At 37.2% G+C, this 21,001-nt stretch overlaps 1 protein-coding gene across 1 annotated transcript; it reads left to right on the top strand.

Annotated features, from left to right (window-relative positions):
* The first annotated feature begins 24 nt into the window (after positions 1 to 24).
* LOC140242771 (threonylcarbamoyl-AMP synthase-like) lies at positions 25 to 15,713 on the top strand. Its single transcript, XM_072322531.1, has 5 exons — positions 25 to 172; positions 11,033 to 11,243; positions 12,664 to 12,898; positions 13,817 to 13,953; positions 15,047 to 15,713. Exons 1-5 carry the CDS (start codon positions 79 to 81, stop codon positions 15,108 to 15,110), a joined length of 741 nt encoding a protein of 246 aa, XP_072178632.1. The 5' UTR covers positions 25 to 78; the 3' UTR covers positions 15,111 to 15,713.
* Positions 15,714 to 21,001: the final 5,288 nt, after the last annotated feature.

Below are 21,001 nucleotides of genomic sequence, written 5' to 3'. Positions count from 1 at the left end.
GACTGCGAAATACTCATTATACAGCGACATTTTATGCTCCAATGTAACTGGGACAGGGAGTAGTTATTTCTATAATTCATGGTTTTTATCAGTGCTCTGCGTGCATTGTCCCGTTCGTCGTGTGGAAACCACGCTGGCATATACAAGAAGATGGCTAATGTTATTCAACTTGGTGAGTATTGGTAGTGCAGCTTGTTGTGGAGTAGACGCGTGTAGACTGCAGTCCCAGGTATTGAGTTACGTGTAAGTAAATAAGTTCTACGAGCCGCTACTGGCGCTAGCCTCTCGTCTCATGATCTGAGCTCTCTGCTCTGTGTTCATGGTGTTGTGTGTCTGGGCCTCGTCAGCATGCACATCAGTAGACAGAAAGATCCGTCTGTCCGGAGGAGTCTTTTATTTTTTTGACGTTAGCGTGAAGCCAGACTCAGTCTCCGCGGAGGAGAGCGATAACGTCAAACAAATTAAAAGAAGACTCCGGACATGGGCAGACGGATCTTTCTCATCTGTCTCTCTAGACCATTCTAGATCTAAAACTATCAGACTATACTTAAGTACAGTAGGTGTAGGGTGTGGGGGTTAATTTAGCACACCTGCACCTCTACTCAGGCTCAGCTTGGGCAGCCACAGCACAGGGCCAGCTAACCGCAGCAGCGACCCCATACGGACAAATACGTACCGTAAAGGGGTCGCACAGCAAGCCTATACCTGTCACAGAAGCACCTGATATGGCTTAGCATTTCGGTGACCAGAGACCAAAATACAGGGTTTTACACTGAAATTAGTAGCCTTACTCTTAGATAAGATACTTACAATCACAGCAGGCGAAGTCGATTTACAATATGATCTGTTTTGAGAGCCCAGTGAAAGAGTTTATCCGAGGGTTTTTATAGTCCTACCGCATTTCGTATTGTGGTACGACTTACACAGCGCATGCGCGAATATGGATAAAACGTAGCACATACTATAATACGCAATGTATGCGTGTGGAAAAAAACCGGACGGCTCGCTGAGAACTGAAATGAATATTCATGAGACGTAACAAAAAAGAATGCATGCTGGGCGCTGATTTACTATCGGGCCTACCGGCACTTATTAATTTCGAATGTGTGGTTCATTATTTATTTGCAATAAAGGAAGTGCACACATAATGAACATCTGGAGATTTGACGGATTAAGAAAATAACAGGTGATTTTCATGATAGAGGGTACGTTTGTTTCTTTGTTTGTTTTTTCCCAGTCTGCAGGGGCAATGTCCCAGATGTCTCATCTATAAATCAAGTTTCCTTTCACACTGTAAAATGTTGTACATTCACAATGGGCTCCACTCACAAGCTCTGCTTCTTGGGGACTCATATTCATTTTTGCTTCATGTTTATTATCTGCTGTGATTTGATTTGAATACACTTCTGTTACTGTACATACATGTCTTGTTTATTTTCAATGTTTCAGGATTGTTTGATTATTTATTGAAGAGACCTTTCTTTTTTCAAAGACTTCCACCGTATGGGAATCCTTTCCTGTCTTTTTCTTTCGGGCATTTCACTTGCTGTTTGATTGTGTGTGTGTGTCTGCACGCATGTGTGTTTAATGATTATTTGTGTGTACAAGTTGGATGAACTGGAAGCTAAATTTCTATGTACTGTGATTACAAGATCAATAAAGTTGACTCTGAGTAGTCCTTCATTTTCTTCATTCATTCATTCATTCATTCATAGCAACAGGACAAGAAGTGTCTTCCGAAATTTTTATATCAGAATGTCATAACTTCCTTTTTTTTTTAAATCTGATTTTATCATTTTTGCAGTGTTCTCCTGGATTTTTTTTTTCATTCTCATGAAATATAGATGAAGTTTTAGACTGGCTTTCATCTTAAAGGTATGATGGATTGGTTAATGAAAAACTAGAAATTAACCCTTTCAGATCCATCCATATGGTCATGGGGATTGTATTCCACTGCTCCCTATGTCATTTTCAAAACATTTAGTGTCTTTTTTTTTTTTTGCACTATTATCGACACTATATCTAATAACACTATACACTCAATTATAGCTTCATATTGATATTGTTATTTATACATACGAGTGTGTGATTACACCTTTTATGTATTAGTGATGGTAATGTACAAGCATATTCATACACTTATTCTCTTCCTTCTCATTTGCATTAGGAATAAAATAAGCACTAAATTATTATGTCATGTCCCTAGTACTCATTCTCATGAATAGTTAAACTTGTCAAATTGTTAAACTGTAAGATGATAAATGTCTAATCAGTAGGCCTATTGCTATGAAAGATAAATTGTAGACCCCATTCACACATTTTTATTCTTTTGATGCTGTCTTGCTTGATCCGGCAATGGCTTTTTTAAGCCTTTCTATTCGTGTTCAATCAATAATCATTTTTCCTTATCTCATAACCATGCTTTTTTAATTGATCAATATTTTAATATTATTAATATGTCATCAGAACCTGCCTTGCTTGATAAATTATATAAGATTATGATAATGATATAATGATTATTATTATCATGATTTGAAATATCTAATCATTACTAGTACCCTGCATGGCTTCAGTTTGCTACTTTCACTGTACTTATTGATGCCATTGTATACTCACTTTATCCAAGATTTGGTGATGGAAACCAAAACAAACGCTCTTGCCAAACCCAGTTGGCAATATCATTAAGGTGTCCTTCTGTTTCACTGTGCTTTCCATTATTTCTACCTGCTCCTCTTTAAACTTAATTCCAGCCTCCTCCTCTAATTCCTTGAGAGCATCTTTGAACTCCATGATGATGATACTGATAGCTATGAATGGTCCGAGAACTACGAGCAACATTGTACATGTACATATATGGCAGATGACGTAAACATGAATATTCATTTGCGCATGCCCAGATCAGTTTACTTACGTGATATTTTCAAAATGGCGAGCGGCAGTGTCGATAGTGTCGAGTGGGGTTCCAGCAAAGATGATAGCGATTTCTCTTGTTTTCGGAGGTAATGGTGAGTAATACATAGTCGGCTATAATATTCAACATTATGGTATTACAACATGTGGCTTTTTGTTGCGAATCCATGTGTCGTTTTGAACGATGAGTTTGTGACAGAATTGTACGCGTCGCAGTACTTCCTAAAAATCGCATGCGATGCTTCGGGGCGCTGTTACTGTGTTACAGCGCCCCGCGACGGGGTTAAGGGCCAGCTAACTACACGCAGCTGCTGTCGCTTCGCGACAGCGGCTGCACGTCTATTCCTTCGCAGACGTTGTTATGTTTCAGCGGTGGGTGTGCATTTCCTTCATGAATATCTTTATTAATCGTGGAAAACTAAAATATGAGGAATTATCGTAATCTATGATAATCATTCAATAATCGGTATGCGATTTTTTGTTTAATTACGTCAAAAACTCACCGAAATCTGTGGCTAAAATCAGGTCTGTAAACGTCCGTATTGCTTCACTCCTCATCTGCGTGTTATTTGAATGGCATTCACTCTCGTATACAACAACGTAGGTAGTCGGGGCTGAAGTGATGAGATAGTCGGATGACCCCGACTAAAAAAGGTCAAATCATTGCCGGCGCGCGTGATGAACAAGGTAGGCCAATACTAACTTAGATAAGCTTTACGTAATACATAAAACGCACGGGCGCATGGGCGTACGTAAAACGCAGCCACTTCTGGTTGCGCATGCGTGATAGTGTGTTGATTTTGTGAAGCTCTCGAAGGAAAAGATGCCACCACACGATCTACTCCGAAAAATTCCAACAATAAGGTCTGGATACTAACAAAACGCCGAATTCAACTCAACCATCAGGAAAATACGCTGTAGGTGAGTGTTAACGTTGAAACGTTGAAACACTAATGCATGTCAGACTGCTGTGCTGTGCCAGTCTGGTCAGGCTAAGGGCCAGCCAGAGCCTAAAACACTCATATTATTAAACAGTATCTAATACGTTAGGGTAAGGGCACCAGTATTCGGTCAGGTACCGGTAAATATATTCAGTCACTTATCAGTAGCGTAGCCACCAGCCAGTAAGTTCAAATGTCACAACACATGCAAATCACATCAATTCACATACTTGCACACTCATTCACAACAGGAAACTCCCTTAGCCCCCTCCAAAAAGCCCTCCAAAATCCCAAATTTTACCGTCAAAAGTGAGGAATCTGCGCGGATAAGGCCCAGTCAAAGAGTATGGTTCGCCGAAAAAGCACTAAAAATCGAGAAATATGCCGTTCTCTTGCGGGATTTTTTGCTTATCGCATGCTTGGAGTGTAATGGTATCCTCATAAACGCAAAAGAAAAACAAAATTTCCGTACATGCCGATACAGTGTCTCTATGTACAAGGGTTGAATACGGGTGCGCATGCCGACGCCCCAGTATTCGGTCACCAATGGTCGTCGCAACGTCCCCGATGCAATTTTGCGCCAACAGGGTAGCGCGCACGCGCATTTTTCAGCTGCCTTGAACACGCATTGACTTTGAACATGCACATCGCGTGACCGAATACTGGTTGCGGTGACCATATTCTGGGGCCTTTTCAAGGTGAAATATTTCGGGATTTTGTGCAATTCTGTGAGATATTTATTTATTTATTTATCTATCTATTCAGTCTTTTTTCAACAGGGTAGCCCCATCAGTAGGCAGGTACTGTTCTTACTGGGGGCCCTGCACAAACAAACATTACAGTTGACAAAACAGACAGGTTTACATCAAATTGAACACACTGTAAGTGGACAAGTACAATTTTTCCACCGAGTCCCCTACATACAGTCACACAATAACTATACACTGACAATCACACACTTACTAGTCAAACAAGCAATGATAACATGGTGGGCCTACGTATCTATCATAACCAAATAATTAACCATAAATTTCATCAAAAATTAAAACTGTCACTGAAAGTGATAAATACCCCCATCCAAAGCGGAAAAAAGTGAACCCAACCAGCAACCATCTTATTTTACTAATAACAAACTTATTTACATAACAATATATTACTCAACATTGAATAAGAAAATAAGAATGCACTGCCCACTGACATTCACGTTATATACAGCTGTATATCATATCTCTTGTCGAATGCTCATAATCTGAGAAAAATAAATATATCGGTAATTTCTGTGTTTGTCAGTGAAAACGCTGTTGCCATGGTAACACAATATATAACATGAAAAAGAAATTATACACAAGTATGATATCATGGATCATATCATATCCTAAATTTCAAATCAAATACTCAAAAAACTAAAAAAAAGCAGTATTATTCTATAATTTTCATTCAAATAATGTTGTTAACATGGCAACACACTTTTCAACTATAACATAACAAAATTGTAAACATCTAAATCATAATAATCACATATGCCAAATTTCAAACCAAATACTCAAAACTCATATATGAGTTAACAAAATCCATAATTTTTTACATGATTTTTCATTCAAATTATACTGTTACCATGGCAACACATTGTACAACAGTTAACCAGAAAGCCTATCTCATCCACTGGCAATTTGAATGACCTTCAAAACAGAGAAAGAAAAAAAAAAAGAGAAAAGAAAAGAAGAGAAAAGAAAAGAAAAACAAAACAAAACCTGTCACCACAGCACATACTCTCCGACAACTACAAAAGGTGGGTCTGCATTCCTACAAACTTGTACATACCATAGAAAGCACATGTGTGCTCAAAAAATATGTGAGCTCAGAGAAAAAAAAATGCATTTTTTGCATGATCTTCAAATAAAAAGGTATGGCATTATCAAAACAACATTGCTTGTGAAAAAAAGCAAACAAACAAAAAACAAAAAACATATACCAAATTATCAAATGTATGATAATCACCAATACAGCATCTTAATATTGCCGACTTTTCAGAAACTGAGTACAAATGTTTGCTTTGTTTGAGCATTTCTCACTTCACTTGGAAAACTATTCCAAAGTATTGCGCCATCAAAAGAAAATGCCTTTCTGCCACTTTCAGTTTTTACTTTGGGTACAACTAAACCTCTACTTTGAGCATTTCTCGTACTGTATCGATGTACACTCATGGCAGCTGAAAACATACTCTGCAGATATACAGCCAGAATCATTCAGAATGTCAAACATAAGTTTTCCTTTCTGAAATTTCCATCTCTTCTCCATATCTATCCATTTTAGACGTGTGAACATCTATTCTTGCTGTTTGTTTGTGTTGCTTTATAAGAATATCCTTTATTCTTTGACTTGAGTTTGTCCACACACTTGAGCAGTAATCATAGTAAGATAATATCAGAGCATTTGCTAATATGCTTAGCGCTCTCTACAGTCAAATACTTTCTTACTCTACGGAGCAAAGCTAGCCTGTAAGCAATTTTGGCAGATACCTGGGCAACATGTTCATTCCAGGTCAAGTGTTGATCCAACCAAACACCAAGATATTTGACTGTCTTCACATGTTCTATCGACACACACTTTCAATCTGAATATGTCTTCCCTGATACCATTTACTCTTTGTGGGGTGCCGACTAAAAAAACTTTGTGTTTTCAGTGCTGAGTGTGAAACGACGACTCTACTTGCCTTAGATCATCATTCAATACAGTCTCTAATTCTTTGGGACTCGAAGCGCTATACATAATAGCAGTGTCATCTGCATACAGAATGATTTTGCTGTGTTTGACAACAGAGGGTAGGTCATAAACAAAAAGCGTGAAGAGCAGGGGTCCTAAAATAGAACCCTGCGGTTCTCCTGATTTGAGAGCCAGTGTATCAGATTTTTTTCCCCATGGATCATTGTACATTGTTTCCGATGTATCAAATATGATTTGAACCGTGATATTGCGTTATCACCTATACCATATGTACCGGTACGTAGTTTGTGTAATAACAGGCCATGATCCACGGAGTCGAAAGCTTTCCTTATGTCTAGGTATACCAAACCTACATCAATTTCCCGCTGTCCATATTCCTGAATACATAATCACTGACATCAATTAAAACTTACAATGTACATGTACACCATTGTACCTGGATCTTGGTTTTCTAACTGTCATTTGGGCTAGTCTGAAGCTTTAAGATGAATCTTTGAATTCAGAGAATGTTTACTGACGAGTCTTGCTCCATAAACCTACTAACAGTATTTAGCACAACAGTCTTTAAATCTCTCCATTGAGGGTGTGTATAGAAGATGTGTACTCTTCAGCCATGCATGTAAGCTTAGCCTATTGTGTGATGGGGGGATGGTGATTGTGGGATTCATTTAAGAGTACATTATACCGGTACTGTATCTATTGTTGTGTGAAAATCATTTGATTCAGAATGGTCTCATATTCAAACAATGTGCAGTTTAATGTTTCCGGGTTAGCATGCCTGTACAGTGATAGGGCCTTAAACTGCACATTACCGGTACTTGAATATTAGACCGTTCTGAAGCAAATCATTTTCACACAACAATAGATATGTACTCTTAAATGAATCCCACAAGAATTGGAACAATCATCCCCCAGCATTCCCACTGATTCCCTCTGATCTCCACTGATTAGTTGCTAGCCATCCCCTTTAACCTGCTCCGTACTGGAACTTGATGCCAGATTTTCAAAATGTCGACAGGAGTGTCTACATTTGTGGCCGAAATTTATGTTTATTTGTGTAATGCTGACCTGAAATGACTTTGATGAAAAGATCAGAGTTTCTTCTATCAATATCTATTCTTTTCTGCATCAAAACTGCAAAGCATGCATTTTTTTTTTTTTTTTTTTTTGGGGGGGGGAGGGGGGTCTACCGGTAATTCACTTTTTTCCATCATTGTAGTGCACACTTTGGTATAGTACTCATATGAAGATGTACATGTAATTCAGGCTGAGCTTACTACTGTCTTTCGCTGACCCTTTGATACGGTCCTGAAAGTGTAACAAAAGAGTTTGCGAACCCATCAGCATGCGCTGTAGTCATAATCTCAGATCCAGACAACATTTTGTGTTTGATGGCACATGCAGTTGCCCATGAAATGGGACTACATTGTACTGTACATACTGCTTGACTGCTTTGCACTGATAGATTGCCAACCTTTGACTGGCAAAAGAATCTTTTGGGGGGCATTGAAGGCTCTCAGAGAAATTTGGAAGAAACAGTTTAATCCTTGACTTCAGAAACTTATTCTGATATTTATACCCCCACCCACACATAGTGTGTAGGGGGGGTATATAGGAATCACTCTGAGGTTGGGTGGCCGGTCGGTTGGCCGGTCGGTCGGTCGGGCGGGCGGGCAGTCGGGCAGTCGGTCCGTTGCAAAATCTTGTGGGTCGAACTCCTCTCTCATTTTTTGAGCAATTGACCCCAAATTTGGCATGTGTGACCACTACCAAAGGTAGATGTGCAAGACACCTTTTTCGTTAGTATCGCATAATGCGTTGCCATGGCAACGGGTTATTTTCGTAAAAACTTGTGGATCAAACTACTCTCTCATGTTTTTAGCAATTAACCCCGAATTTAGCATGTGTGACCACTATCAAAGGGAGATGTGCAAGACACCTTTTTCGTTAGTATTGCATAATGCGTTGCCATGGCAACGGCAAATTTAAAAAAAAAATCTTACAAAATGTTGTGGATCGAACTCCTCTCTCATTTTTTGAGCAATTGACCCCAAATTTGGCATGTGTGACTGCTATCAAAGGTAGATGTGCAAGACACCTTTTTCATTAGTATCGCATAATGCGTTGCCATGGCAACAGCATATTTTCATAAAAACTTGTGGATCGAACTACTTTCTCATTTTTTGAGCAATTAACTTCAAATTTGGCATGTGTGACCGCTGTCACAGGCAGATGTGCAAGACACCTTTTTCATGAGTATTTCATAATGCGTTGCCATGGCAACGGAAGATTTTCATAAAAATCTTACAAAATGTTGTGGATTGCACTACTCTCTCAGTTTTGTAGCAATTCAGTTTGAATTTGGGACAAGCAATCAATGTAATGTATATTTGTGCAAAAACACCTTTGATGTGTGTGTTAATAAATCTGTTACCATGGTAACAGCAGTTTTTTTAACCAATCATGAATACAAAAATGTGTGGATTAGCTTAACTCCTTCAGTTTTTAAGCATTTGGCTTGAAAATTGGCACGTGTGACCACTATGGTACGTAGATGTGCATACTTACTCTTTCGTCATTGTTGATCAATGTGTTGCCATGGTAACGGCATAGTTTGAATGAAAATCATACGAAAATATTGTGGATTCAGTTAACTCTCTCAGTCTTAGAGCATTTGACTTGAAATTTGGCACACATGACCACTATAGTATAGAGTTGTGCAAACTTAATCTTTCATCAGTGGTGAGCAATGTGTTGCCATGGTAACAGCTTTTTTTAAACCAAAAAACATACAAAAATATTGTGGATTCAGCTAACTTCCTTTAGTCTTCGAGCATTTAGCAAGAAATTTGGCACACCTGACCACTGTGGTACATAGATGTGTAAACATAATCTTTCGTTAGTGTCGATCAATGTGTTGCCATGGTAACGGCATATTTTCAATGAAAATCATACAGAAATATCGTAGATTTAGTTAACTCCCTCACTCTTTGAGCATTTGGCTTGAAATTTGGCACATGCAACCAGTATAGCATATAGATGTGCAAACTTAATCTTTCGTCAGTGATGAACAATACGTTGCCATGGTAACAGCATCTTTTCACGAAAATGGAAACAAAAATATTGTGGATTCAACTAACTTCCTTTAGTCTTTGAGCATTTAGCTAGAAATTTGGCACACATGACCACTGTGGTACGTAGATGTGTAAACATAATCTTTCGACAGTGTCGATCAATGTGTTGCCATGGTAACAGCATATTTTTAATGAAAATCATACAAAGATATCATGGATTCAGTTAACTCCCGCACTCCTTTCGCATTTGGCTTGAAATTTGGTACATGCAACCACTATAGCATAGAGATGTGCAAACTTAATCTTTTGTCAGTGATGAACAATACGTTGCCATGGTAACAGCATCTTTTCACTAAAATGCATACAAAAATATTGTGGATTCAGGTAACTACCTCAGTCTTTGAGCATTTAGCTTGAATTTGGCACACCTGACCACTGTGGTACGTAGATGTGCAAACTTAACCTTTTGTCATTGTTGATCATTGTGTTTCCATGGTAACAGCATAGTTTGAATGAAAATAATACACAAATATTGTGGATTCAGATAACTCCCTCAGTCTTTGAGCATTTGACTTGAAATTTGGCACATGTAACCATTATAGTACAGAAATATGCAAACTTTATATTTCATCATTGTTGAACAATGTGTTGCCATGGTAACAGTGCATTTTGAATGAAAATCATACAAACATTTCAATTCTCCTAACTCTCTCTGTTAAAAGCATTTTGACTTCAAATTTGGCACATGTTACCCCTACATTACCTAGATGTGCAAAAAATCTTTTGTCAGTGTGGAAAATGTGTTGCCATAGTAACAGTATGTTTTGAATGAAAATGATACACTAATATTATGAATTCAACTAAGCCCCTCATCCTATTAGCATTTGGCTTGAAATTTGGCACGTGTGACGGCTATGATATATAGTTGCGCAAACTTCATTGTTTTTTTTCTTAATGGCCAACATTGTGTTGCTATGGTTACACAATTTTTAATAAAAACCATAGAAATCATCAGTTTATTTATCTTTCTCACTCGGTTCTTGAGCACTTGACTTGAGATGTGGGACATGTGACTAACAGTGAGCGATGCATTTATTCACTGTTGAACAGTGCATTGCCATAGTAATTTTTTTTTTCATTAAAAAGTAAAAAAAAAAAAAAATAATCCTGGTAGAGCTAATTCCCTCAGTTGTGGGTGGGGGTATATTAATCACAATGAGTGATAGTTCTAGTTTGGATTTGCAATATATTTGTATATAAAGTAGTAGGTCTTGAAGTACATGTAGCTCACTCTCCATACAATGTAGGTTGGGTTTGTAGCATGTTTGTAGTCAGTTTGCTTTACATATTTTAAATTTAGGTTTTGTTTGTCTTCTATTGAAGGAAACAATCCCGACTGTCTCGCTGGAGCTGTTGCTTTAGCAGCAAACAGTCTGCTAAGTGGAAATGTCATATCAGTGCCAACAGACACAATCTATGGGGTTGCAGCTCTTGCTCAGAATACTGCAGCAGTTGAGAAGTTGTATGAAATCAAGGGGAGGAATGGACAGAAGCCTATTGCCATATCGGTCAGCTGTATTGAGGACATTCACAGGTGAGTAGCCCATTTTTAAGTGTAGACTTGGATTAAATTTTTAGAAAAAAGTGAAGTCACATCACATGGCAGTTTATTTTCGTCTTCAGCCAAGTGAATGAAGAAAGCTTCTGCCCATATTATTTTAAGTTAATGTTTTACATAGAACACACATAATGTGAGTGAATGCCCTGAGCTATAACCAGGAGGTCATCAAATTACCACAGTATGATCATCTTGTCTTGTCTTCTGATGACTTTGCAGTAACTGGGTTATACACTTGCAGTTACTAGATTGTCCTTACATGTACAGTTTGTAGATAATTTTTAAGACCCTCTACTAAGAAGGCAATTCAGTTCAGGCAAGAAATAAGTAAAATATTAAAAAAAAAAAGTCTACAATTCTATATCAGTCAAGGATAAGTGGCTGACATAATTGAGGTGTTGATGAAACCAAAATTTACATTATGTATTCAGAATATCAACTCATTGTACTGAAGTCTGTATTTGAGCTTGTGACCCTGCCTGTTGTAATATAAATTGAAATACTGTTTATTTAATCTGGATCACTGTAGTACTATGCATTGTACCTCTTTGGTGTTAAGCTTTGTGTCACCTTCACAATTTTTGGATTTTCAACCCACACACATAATCTCAAATAATATGACTGCTTTTATGACCTTTGTTACTGAGGTAACTTGAGGTAATAACTAAAGCATGTCTGGTAATGGTGGTCTGACTGGTTTGAGCACAAGCCATCATATGAAGGCTACGAGACTGGTGAAGTAGTGGATATTGGTCAAGTCTTTATCATCATGAATTCTATCAAACATTAAAATTTTCTGTGCCCAAACTTAAAATTACCCCACAAGTTATACAAATGTAGCTCAAATCAGACCAGGAGGAACTCAGTAACTGCAGGAATTCAGTAAATTTTTGGCTGCTTATTATCTTCTTCATACATCATAGTTACTACAAATTATGGTAATCCTAGTCAGACAGTGTAGGCTTGCATGCCACTGGGCTAAAAACAAATTGCAGTGTTTTCAGACAGGTACCTTGCCATCAATGATAAAATCTGTGAATGAAATGCACTTCCTACAACAATCTCTGTGTGATATGAAACAGACAGTTGTAGTGCCAGTAAGCAGTTAACACAGTTTTCCTAGTTGTCCTACATGTGACTGTTGTATTCATATGTTGTATTCAGCCCTTATGAACTTTGTCAGAGAAATGAAGAGTGTTCCAGGGAAAAATGCTAGGCTATTCATTGCTGGAATGACTCAAAATAAATTCACTTTTTTTTTTCTTTTTCAGTATAGCTTGCATTCTAATAACTATTTACTGACATCATGGCATTGATGATGCTTATTAAACACATTGCTAATTGTTCTACAGTATGTGTTATTAATTTTCCTGTGTGCATTGTGGTCGTTCACCAGGTGGAGCTATGTCACTGTCACAGATGATGTCCTTCGAGACCTCCTTCCTGGACCAGTGACTCTAGTCTTCAGAAGAAGACCCGAGTTGAATCCTGACTTCAATCTTGCCACTGACCTGATTGGAGTTCGTATTCCAAATTATCCTTTCATACAGCAGTTGGCTACATCAGTGGGAGAACCTATTGCCCTGACCAGTGCTAACCTCTCAGCAGAGAGAAGCACTCTGTCAGTACAGGTGAGCAATCCACAGCAGACGCCCAATGTTTTTAAAGGTCATGTTTACCATTGAGAGTAATGATTTCAAAAATATTTGAGATATCACATGTGATGAATATGTGTAGGTCAGTTGTATCATAAAACATCCTACCAGCGTACGATGTACAAATTTTGCAATAAAACCTAGAATATAAGGAGATATCACTATTTTTCTCAATAACCGTAACTGTAGACAGTTTAGTCTGGTAACATTTTTATTATAACCATTGTTCACATTCTAAATATTCAACATTACTTAACACTAATCATACACATTCAAATTTTTACATTGGTTGTTTCTATCCGTAACTCACATTTTAGAACTATTTTGAAGCACTAATACCAGGTTTTTATTTCATCTGCAAATGGTAAATAATGCCTTTAAATAATTCACAGTGTGAGTTTACTGGCAGTAGCAGTAAGCTGTCCACAGTATGGGTTTACTGTTAGTATGATTAAACAAGCCACAGTTTGAGCGTACTGTCATCAGCAGTGGGTGGTCTACAGTGTGAGTTCACAGCCAGTAGCAGTGAGCAGTCCAAAGTATGTGTTCACTACCAGTAGCAGTAAGCAGTTTACAGTGTGGGCTCCCTCTGAATTTTAGCAAGAGTAAATTATGAACAGGGTAGAAAGACTCTCCATAGCAGTAAACGATCCTTGGTTGGGTTCACTGACTGTAACAAGAAGTAATCCACACCATTGGCCCACTGTCAGTAACATGCAAGTGATAGTGAAAGATGCAAGAATTTTGATTTGCTTTAACAAAAATGCTGAAGGTAATGGTAATGAAGTACCTTCACATTTATCTTAGTAGATCTTGCCTACTACATTTCATACTGTTCTTTAGATATTCTGATGTACTGTGATGGTTGCTTTTGCTTGTTCAAATTCTTCCTAGGAATTTGAAGAGCTGTGGTCCAAGATAGATCTGGTTTTTGATGGAGGCATCCTAAGTGACTCAGAAGAGGCCAGGAAAGGTTCAACGGTCATTGACCTTTCAGAGATAGGTCGGTTCTCTATCATACGACCAGGGAGGTGAGTTCTTAGGTTTAGGATAAGATTTTCTTCATGGGAAGTATTCTGTGATTATGAGTTACACTAGTAATCTCACAGATAGACGAACATTTCTGGTAGAAATGGCCTCTAGCATCATGTATGAGAGCCTCTCGCTGTTTCCTTCATAATTTGCTAATTTTGGCAGACAGGTATTTCTTATCCACCACATAAGACATTATATTGATCATTTCCACTAGCAGTAAAGATTAAATTACAACTCTGGCGTATATGCAACTTTTTTGGTAAAAAGTTGCTTCATAGACATGTGGGTGCAATGACTCTTGAAACATTGCCAGAACATTTGAGACTGGAAGATAAAACTCATGATCACTGGACTTCACTCTCTTATTTTGAAAGCCATGCAAGCAGCTGAATGCACAGTGTACATGTTTTAACTTTTATGTACTTGCCTTAACTGCTTTTCATAATTTTGTCATCCAGTACCTGACATCCAGATACCAAATTCAGTTGGCATCCTTCTTAAAGACAGGGAATTTAGTGTTGTGTAAATTGTTCAGTGGTCTCCATGGCAGGCCAGGGGTAAAGCCTCACATGCCCCAAACTGAGTTAATTCAGAAAATCATGGGAGTGCAGAATTATTCATTCATGAGTTATGTATGTATGTATGGTCCCCATGAAGGATCTTTAATAGGAATGTTTAAGTGTCCTGTTTACCTTTGGGAGCGGTGATTTAAAAAGATGTTCAAGATATCACATTTGATGCATATGACTAGTTCAGTTCTATCACACAACCATTCACATTTTGTAAATTTAACAATACTTAGCATTGATTAAAATATGAATTTAAATTTTTACATGATTGATTATTTCTATCCCTAACACACATTTTAGAACTAATTTGAAGCACTGAAGCTGGGTTTCTGTTTCATCTGCAAATGGTAAATAATGCCTTTAAGACTCATAGCACTGTGAATTTTAATCAGTATCTCTATATCCTCCCCCTCCCTCTCTCTCTCTCTCTCTCTCTCTCTCTCTCATCTTCATCATCATCGTCATCATCATCATCATCATCATCATCATTATCATTTTTCCCGATATTGGAACCATGTAGTGCTGAAGAGAAAACCATCAAACTTCTTCGTGGGAAGCATCACTTGAAGCAGAAAAAGAGGTAGTACAAGATGCCATAGAGAGAGATATGGACTGCACCTATTAAAACCAGCCAGGTTTTTAGACAAGAGGCAATACCAAAAGACTTTCATAGAGACAGGATGAATTGCCAGATTACCTCCATCATCTTGTGTTGGTTTTCCTGAGACTTTGTGCACTTTGCATGGAGAAGGAAAAATAATGTGTGTTGAAAGCATGTATGATTCACACCAACGGACTATATTGTGCCTATGTAATGCTATTTAATACATATTCCAGACATTTCTAACATCTTGAGCTCACATGTTATGGTATGATGCCTGAATCAAGGGCATAGAGGTGGTGTTTGAATAGCCATGTCGTTGCTTGTTGAACTTTCCAGAAAAACTTTTGTGTAACATAAAGATCATTTCAACACTGTCACTACATGGCAGCTATTGATAAAAGTTGGTAGATTTGTGGTTGATGTGTGTGTTTGTACAATGTACACAAAGGGTGTGTGTGTTTGCGTGTGTATGAGTGGTTGCTGGTATTTGCAGTGCTTTGCTATGTGCTTGTAACCATTAAGATTTTTTCCCTCCAAAGTCTGTTTGCTGGTAAAACTGGAATACCTCAGGCAACCTATGAACGCCAGCACCATCTGTGGTTTCTCATTGATACCAAGAAAAGTTGAATGTTTTATTTTGAAAGCATACCTTGGTACTTTTTGTATGTTTATTAATTCCATGAATTCATATAAGAGAGACATTCCTCTTTTTTATATAATGCTCTATATATGTATACCAATGGAATTGAAGTGTGCTCTCTTAGAAACTAGCTTCTAATGTTTAAATGAACATAAACTGACTGAACTATGAATCACATGATTAAAAGTGAAATGCTTATCTTCATAATAACCACAGTGGTTTAGATTTATTCAAGTTTGAAATCACTTGAGTGTAGAGTCCTTTGGGATTCTTGTGTGCTATGAATCTTTCTCAGAGTAGTCTGTTTCTCTGTGATTGATGACATGGACATTCTAGGCTAATTGTTCGAACTAGGAATGTCATTTCAGTTTTATAATTTCATCAGTTTCAGGGCATTGTCTCTTCAAGGAACCATCAAGATCATGTTATCTAAAGAATTAATTTTTCTTTTTCCCTATTTTTGTTGCTGTTGCAAAATATATGTGACACTGTAGTATTTCACCATGCAGGCAGATAAGTTTTGAAGATATCTATACTTTTGTACCATGTTAGAAGCAGTTTACTGGAGAATCACAAGCAGTCACAAACATCTTCAATTTGAGGCTGTCTGGATGACAGTGCAAAGACAAATTATCACAGTCTAAGACTGTCATACAGACTGGCATATCATGTTTGAATGGATTGTTAACACTACCACTATCCACCCCACACTATTGCCTTTGTAGATCTTTCATTAGATCATATGTTGTAATACATTACATCTGGCATCCTGATTTCCTATGTAGTGAAACAGTCATGACATTTACAACACCTCTTGCTCATGTATACAAGCAACTGTTTGTATTAATCAGTTGGAAATAAGACAGTGAATATGAATTTTATATTATCAAATTTGGCATTGCATTGGTTAGTTATGTGTACATTGATACAGTCTCTTTTCAGATACTAAGTTTTCCTTCAATTTAATTGTAGCTATATATCTTGTAGTCAAAGATGAAGGTATGAACACTGATACAGTCTAATAACCAGAGGAGAAAGCCCTGTAATGACATGCTGCATTCAGGTTAAGGAACATTTTTATTCAGAGCTACGTGCATGGTTCAGTTAGTGACACTGATTTGAAATGGAACAGTTTACACAGTAACGTGTCAAAGTGAGATGTAGATGATGTTTTGATGTACAATGTACCGTATGTCCCCCCCCCCCCCCCCAAAAAAAAAAAAAAAAAAAAAAAATTGCAACAGGACCCTCCGCAATGATAACTTCAAAAATAGTGAATCAATCCAAATACAATTTCAAGGTACGAAACTATAACTCATTGCCCACATCTTACAGAAAACCCCATTTGATTTGCGCAAGTGTTCAGAGAGAAATGAGGAATGTTGTAGAGCATGTCAGGAATCTCTTCCTTCCAAGTTCCGTCTATTGTGTTCACACACAAGAGTATCCAAGTGCTACACTTCGAAGAATCAGACTCATGACATGCTTTACAACAATCCACATTTCTCTGTGACCGCTTAACCAAATTGAATGGGGTTTTCTGCAAAATAGAGCTAAGATGTTATATTTTAAGACCCTGAAGTAGCATTTAGACAGCTTAATCATATTGGGTGTTATCAATATGAAAATCTGATTGTAATTTTTTGGGGGGGACATACTGTATAGGCAATCTCACAGTATCATAAATCTATTGAATACGCCTGCTCATGTTTAGAATACACTACTTATATTTAGAATACTGTGAAATGGCTGTTCTTTCCAGACATGTCCATACTGAGATTTTTCTCATTATCTGTATGTCTCCTGCCAGTTCAGTCTACTGTCACTTGATTCATTCCAACCATCTGTTTTGGGGGTGGGGTTTTTCAGTTGCTGGTGAAAAATAAAAATCGAATATTTGACAAATGTTACATCATTCTGTAGTACAGTGTATACTAACACACAAGAAAATTTGGGAAGGTAGGAGCCGTTAATTTATTTTCAACTTGCCATTATTTTACTCTTACATTCAAAGTGCATTTGATATATATATATATATACACTCTGTATCATCGAGGCATTTGCATTGCTAAAATTGTAAGTGTAATGTATTCAGTGCCCAACATGAATTTTACTTGACTGTATCTCATCTTTATGGAGTCTCATGCTAGTCTCAGCTCCTGCTATTCCACACACTATTTACAACTTGCAGTGTGCTTTGTGAACTTATGAGAGCTTCTCTTTACCTCATTGCTACATGTGTATGCACATGTATTTGAATGGATTGTGAGGATTTGCCATTTTTGTTGTCTTTGTCATGGTCCAACCAGAAAAACTGGATAGATTTTATATGTAATGAGCATTCAGGAGTTAATAACCAAAAGCATATGTTCTGTTAATGATTACACACTTTGAATTCATTTTCTTACCGGCCCCAATACAGCTTTCAGAATATAATGCATTCTCCTGGAGTTGTTGTAGAAGAAACATGGAGGGTTTTACAATGTACATGTATGTGTCAGTGTAATCATACATGTATTTCAAGCTTTTGCATTTCTGATAATGGTGATTTTTTTTTTTTTAGGTATGTTAATAGACATGAAAGTAGAGCAAAGAATGATTGCAAACTTTCCCCATGTCCTCTTCATCATTCTTGTCATTCCTGCAACCATGAACCTCAATAAGACAAGTTTCAGGTACAGTAGACTCCCTTATAATGAAGTCCTGAGGACTGGCTGTTTTCTTTTGTTATTATATCAAAAATTTGTTATAACCAAACAAAAAAAAAGTAAAAAAAGATACAGAGAATAATCGGCATTTTCTCCCACTTTCTAGCATTGCTGTGACCACCAATACCATTTTGTACTATTTTGTGGCGATCTCCTTTTCAGTACAATTTTCTTTGAAATCTGCGTTTTGTAAGTACAATGTAATGTATTATTTCATAGTAATCATGATTAGACAGACAGATTGTGACATATAGTACTTTCTGTCTGCTCTCAGTATCACAAATCTCTGATGTCTTCAGGTCTGTTTGCACCTGTCTTTATGTTTTATTGTTTTGATTTGTTTTTTGTGGGGTTTGGTGGGAGTTTGCAAAAGATGCTCAATTAAATCTCTGTACTTTCTTCTCACTGAGATGACAATGATTATATTCATTGTGAAGCATTTAAAGATCGTAGTGATCAGATACTTTATACACACCTCCAGATAACTTTAGCTTCCTTGTGTGAATGGCAGTGCACATGTTACTTCAGCTTCTAGTGTATTAGAGAAAGATGGTGGGTACAGCAGAAGTGGTTTCTCAGACTGCTTCCATTTCCTGTACAAATTGTACATGAAATATTTCTATGAAATTGAATTACATTGATTTGTTGCCCAAGCCATTATTCTGTGATAATTTGAGTGTAGACAAATCTTTCTCATTACGAGGCTGTAAGTAGTCTTTCTTTCTTTTCATCGTACAAAGTGTACTTACGTTGTTGTTGCTACATAAATTGACTGGGCATAATTATGTATCATGTTAACTGTCAGTTTATATAATGGTACTGTCTGAGTAAAATTCTTGGAGGTGCACGTGCATGTTCACATACATAATATGATGTACGAGATGTATGATTATTAGATAGTTTTTGAGCTATATAAATGCAGTGTACAGTCTCACAATACATAAAGTATCATGTAAGAAATTAATATTTTTAAATGTAGAGTGATTTTTATTAAATAAAGAATATACACTGTACAAAGAAAGGCTAGAAAGTGTCTTTGTATTGAATGAAATATGAGTTTTGATATGCTAACATGCTCAGAGGTCATGCGTGTATACATGCAACTATACATTGTCGGTCAATAAAAAAATACAATTCGAAAATTGCAATTCATTTTGAAAAACAACTATGAACAAAAGCTAATTATACATGTTTTAAGAGATTGTCTGATCCCACATCATTCATAATTGTTTCTATGTTGCATGTGTTTATGCTTGGATGAGCAGATACACTTACTCACACACACACACACACACACACACACACACACACACATACACACACACACACACACTCACATCATTGTTTGAGAGAGTGCAAACATTGACCTTTGCCAAAGTCTTGTACTGTATAATGCTTAATTGTGTGATGTTTGATTAAAACAATCAATTGGGATTTAATATTACTTTGGTTTTTGCACATCCAAATGACATCCGTAACAGAATTAATAATGCATGTGTACCACACATACCAAAATACACAAACACACACACACACACACACACACACACCTAGTTAATCTCCGATGGCTTGAATATACATGTATACATATCCTCTGTTAAAATGGCTCGTTCCCGTTCAGTTCAGCGGTAGTCTAGGCCTACACGTACTTACCGAAGTTTTCAAAAGTGTGAGGAAGGCATTCCGGGTTTGATGATCTAATAAGCAAATAAAACAACAAAACAAAACAACTTGTACTTCTACTTCCGGGTTTCTGCAGCTGACAAGCAAATAAAAAAAAAGGAAAAAAAAAAAGGTCTTGACCTCATCTTTCTCCTTCCACTTCCGGGTTTCTTCAGCTGCCCGCCGGCGTGTTTTTTTAGAGGGCACAGATTGGGGACCCTAACCTTAACCCTCAAACCCTAACCCTAAGTTTATCCCTAACCCTAAACCCTAACACTAACCCAACGTGTTTCCCATAGGTTTAATACACGCCATGCCCCAATCTGTGCCGTCTAAAAAAAAAAAAAAAAAAAAAAAAAAAAAAAAAAAAACGCTGCCCGCCGGCCCTGACTAGTACACAGTTTGTCTACAAGTACACCCAACACGTGTCAAACGTTGTCGTTGGAAACGCAACAAGCGCCTTTTTTTTTAATGAAAATTAATGGAAATTTTCCATGTAATTCTTTTTTTTTAACTTACGCTGTATATAACTGAGTGATTTATTATACATGTGATTCTAAACGTCACATCATCAGACTTAGCTAGGCTAGTCATCACTAGCGACTGATTTGCTTCGGGTGATATTCACACGCACAAATTCCTATAATATATCTGTATGTTAGGTCCGAAAATGAAGTACGGTTTGTTAATCTGAACTTTTTTGAAGTTATTCCGATGTTCGTTTGTCCCATAACGAATAAGGTTCCTTATTCCGAGGGTTAGTTAACCCAAAATGAAAAAAAAAAAAGAAGAAAAGTTCGTTATTCCGAAGGTTCAATAGTCCGAAAATGAAATTAGGCTTGGAATAACGAACCTTGACTT

The sequence above is a fragment of the Diadema setosum genome, chromosome 19 (assembly GCF_964275005.1).
Source record: "Diadema setosum chromosome 19, eeDiaSeto1, whole genome shotgun sequence".
NCBI classification, from domain to species: Eukaryota; Metazoa; Echinodermata; class Echinoidea; order Diadematoida; family Diadematidae; genus Diadema; species Diadema setosum.
Note: the sequence above shows the minus strand (reverse complement) of the source record. Positions and strands in the feature narration are given on the sequence as shown.